The sequence below is a fragment of the Miscanthus floridulus genome, chromosome 7 (genome assembly GCF_019320115.1).
Source record: "Miscanthus floridulus cultivar M001 chromosome 7, ASM1932011v1, whole genome shotgun sequence".
Classification (NCBI taxonomy): Eukaryota; Viridiplantae; Streptophyta; class Magnoliopsida; order Poales; family Poaceae; genus Miscanthus; species Miscanthus floridulus.
The window spans coordinates 73,909,971-73,913,917 of NC_089586.1; the positions used below are offsets into that span (position 1 = coordinate 73,909,971).

A 3,947-nucleotide genomic window follows, 5' to 3' on the forward strand; every position below is an offset into this window, starting at 1 on the left:
CACAAACCAGCCAGCAGTACTTCTTTCCGAACCAGCAACGATACGAACCAGCCAACCGAACAGGCTGCGTATTTGATACCGAATTCGTTTAGAGGAGTTTAAATCTGTCCGTATCCGAGTCTGGATATTCAACACCCGATATCATATCCGTATCCGAATCCTCAAATCACATATTTATGATGTCGATATCCAATCGTATCCTATCCGGCATGGTTGACACTATCCGTATTCGAATCCGAATCCAAACAGAAATATAAAAACAAATGTAATATCAATGATATCAGTTCATATTCGATTCGTTTTCATCCCTAACTATTGGAATAAAGAATACTGGCAAGGTTAGACGCTGGGCCTGGCGGCCGAGAACGAGATGGCCGTCCGGCTTGCCGGCCCGGAAGACGTGCGAGCACGCACGCACGGTCCAGGCCTCCAACCACCGCAGGCAGGGTGGCAAACGCGACGCCCGCACGGCAAACGGCACCGCACCGCACGTCCGCACCACTTCTCCACCGCACCAGTACAACTCCGGCCGGGCAGCCGGCCGGCGGAAGCTGCGGAACAAAACCCGGGTCAACGGCTGACAGCTCACTGTCCTAGAAGAGAGACGAAGCCCATAAAGAAAGAAGAGGGGCTCACCGCTCACACAAACACCCGCTTCCTCCTCCTTCCCCCATCCCCGACCCCACCCCCACCCCCACCCACACCCACACCACCATCGCATCCTCCGATCCCATCTCAATTCCCATTCCCACTCGCCGTCGCCGCGGGTCGCGCACTCCAGCTCCAGCGCGCCGCGCGGTGCTGCTCTCCCCGCCCATGTGACGCGAGCCGCGCGCCCCCCAGTCAGCAGTCCCAGACCCCAATCCGCGGCGCCGGGCGGGGTACCCAGAGCGAGCAATAAAAATCCGAGGATTCCGTTCCCCGTGGCGGGGATGGGGCAGGAGGGGATGGGGTACAACAGCAAGGGGGGAGGAGGAGGGGGAGGAGGCGGCGGCGGGGGAGGGCTGCCGATGACGGCGCCGCGGCCGCGGGGCGCGTCGCCGCTCCACCACCACAGCCGGTCGCGCAAGATCCACCGCACTTTCAACAACCTCAAGATTACCGTGCTCTGCGGCCTCGTCACCATCCTCGTCCTGCGGGGCACCATCGGCCTCAACCTCTCCCTCCCCTCGCAGCCCTCCGACGCCGACGCGCTCGCGGACGCCAAGGCCGTCGAGGACATCGACCGCATCCTCCGCGAGATCCGCTCCGACTCCGGGCCTGACCCCGACGACGAGGGTGACTTCAGCGCCTCCTCCGGGTTCAACGCCACCGCGCTCAGCGCCACCGAGGCCGCCGCGGCGTACGCGGCCGCCGTCGGCAAATACGCGCTCGGCCCCAAGATCTCCGACTGGGACGCGCAGCGGCGACGGTGGCTAGCACAGAACCCGGGCTTCCCGGCCACCGTTGCCGGGGGCAAGCCCAGGATTATGCTCGTCACCGGCTCGCAGCCTGGGCCCTGCGACAACCCGCTCGGCGACCACTACCTGCTCAAGACTACCAAGAACAAGATCGATTACTGCCGTCTCCATGGCATCGAGATTGTCCACAACCTCGCGCACCTTGACAACGAGCTCGCCGGATACTGGGCCAAATTGCCGCTGCTCCGCCGCCTCATGCTCTCCCACCCGGAGGTCGAGTGGATCTGGTGGATGGACAGCGACGCGCTCTTCACCGATATGGCGTTCGAGCTGCCCCTGGCGCGCTACGATGGCCACAACCTCATCATTCACGGCTACCAGGACCTCCTCTTCGAGAAGCACTCCTGGATTGCTCTCAACACCGGCAGCTTCCTCTTCAGGAATTGCCAGTGGTCGCTTGACCTCTTGGACGCATGGGCACCCATGGGCCCCAAGGGGTTCATCCGCGACCAGGCCGGCAAGGTACTCACGGCGAACCTCAAGGGCCGGCCAGCATTCGAGGCCGACGACCAGTCCGCACTGATTTACCTCTTGCTCTCGCAAAAGGACAAGTGGATGGACAAGGTGTTCATTGAGAATTCGTACTACTTGCATGGCTTCTGGGCTGGGCTGGTGGACAAGTATGAGGAGATGATGGAGAATCACCACCCAGGCCACGGTGACGAGCGGTGGCCTTTTGTGACTCACTTTGTTGGGTGCAAGCCATGTGGGAGCTATGGGGATTACCCAGCGGAGCGCTGCCTCAGGAGCATGGAGCGAGCGTTTAATTTTGCTGACAACCAGGTGCTTCGGCTATATGGTTTCTCACACAAGGGGCTGGAAAGCCCCAAGATCAAGAGAACCAGGGATCAGACAACCAGACCGATTAATGATGTGGAGAACTTAGATATGAAGGCCAAAATATCCACAATTTCCTGAAAGTTCGGATGAGAGTTGGTGGTTTGGCAATTGCATACTTGCTTTGGCTATCAACAGGGTCAGCATTTTGTGATATGGGGGATATGGTTGTTCTAGTTTCCACTCTCTTGCTCTCTCTTTCCTTTTTGTTCACCAATCTTTATTGTTATGTGACAGCTAGAGATTGCAAGCTTTGTTTTTTTATGGGTTTAAACAAGATAGGAGCTCAAATCTAATGGAAATAGTCTCGCTTTTGTACTGTGCCATTTCATTTTTTGTGCTAGGTTCTTGCGGGACATGAATCACTGATATGTGGAGTTTGTGCACTCTAGTAGACTAGTTCTCTATTTAGTCGTTACCTTTCTTATCTTCCATGGTTGAATTTATGAAGCCTATTGCTAACTAAATGTACCTAAGCAACATTAAGATTTTTCTGTCTACTTTCTGCCATATGATTCAAACTTTACTGATTATTGCAATGTGTCAAGTACTCCACAATCTATCCTGATTTAGTGTCACATCTTCATTTGGTGGCATTTTTAGCACTGACATCTTTGATGCCTGATATTGGTAATTTAGTACAAAATTATCCACGGCTTTGCAACTTTTCTGCCATTTCCTTTTGAACTGGAATTAGCATTCTGATAGTTATTCTGAAGTAGCAAAGGAAGGTAGCACGTCAAACCCTTGTATGAAATTTTGAATAGCCATAAATCATAAGATAAAAGAAACTGGTACTTAGTGCCACTGGTTTTGTTAAGTCAACACATCATCTTGTTTGTCTCCAGCATCAATTTCTAAACCCTAAAGTGCAAGTTAAAGGAGGAAATAACCATAGCATGTGACAGCCTCTTGTTACTATGTTTTGCTGCGTTTTGTACTTCTCATAGATTGATGAATCGCTGCTGTATATAAATATATATTCTTCTTTTATTCAGACATTCAACCTAATATTTGGAAGCATGCTATGGTTTCTTCCAATGGTCTAACGTGTGATGTTGTCATGGTTACTTGTAAATGTTAATTTATACAATTCTTCATATGTGTGACTCATTGAATATTTCATCCATTAAGATGTTACAGAGGTTGCTAATTGTAGGAGTGCTTCTACAGTTCTAAGCATTTTTTATTCTGAAGAATAATTTATGTTGAACGTTTTCTTATGGTGTTTGATTTTATTCTTTCTGCTGCTAGACATTTACTTCACTGTTATGATTTAGGTAGTAGAGGTAATGAAATTGCGGTTTCTCTATTAGTATATTCACACACGTGATTAATGTTGGAGATACGTATAGCTTCCATCTTCCAAGTTGCTACTTATTTCAATCTGTTATAAGGTTTGGAGAAACTAATGTTGCTACTTAGTATTTCTTTGTGTTAAGATTTGGAGAAACTGTATGCTAATAGTTTTGGATGTCATGCCTGATCATGAACATTAGTTGTATGCCCTTGTTACAGAGGCTGTGTTGAGATTTTGAAGCAGCCATTATCAGACTTGTCTCTTACTAGTTTTCTACAGTCATATTACTTGCTGGGTTTGCTGATGCTTCATAGACTTGCTGCTGTTTTAAGTTATCATTCCTTAACTAC

At 50.5% G+C, this 3,947-nt stretch overlaps 1 protein-coding gene across 1 annotated transcript; it reads left to right on the forward strand.

The window, feature by feature from the left end:
• Nucleotides 1-656: 656 nt before the first annotated feature.
• On the forward strand, nucleotides 657-2,611 carry LOC136463446 (probable glycosyltransferase 2). The gene has a single exon (XM_066462445.1). It carries the CDS (start codon nucleotides 933-935, stop codon nucleotides 2,376-2,378), a length of 1,446 nt encoding a protein of 481 aa, XP_066318542.1. The 5' UTR covers nucleotides 657-932; the 3' UTR covers nucleotides 2,379-2,611.
• Nucleotides 2,612-3,947: the final 1,336 nt, after the last annotated feature.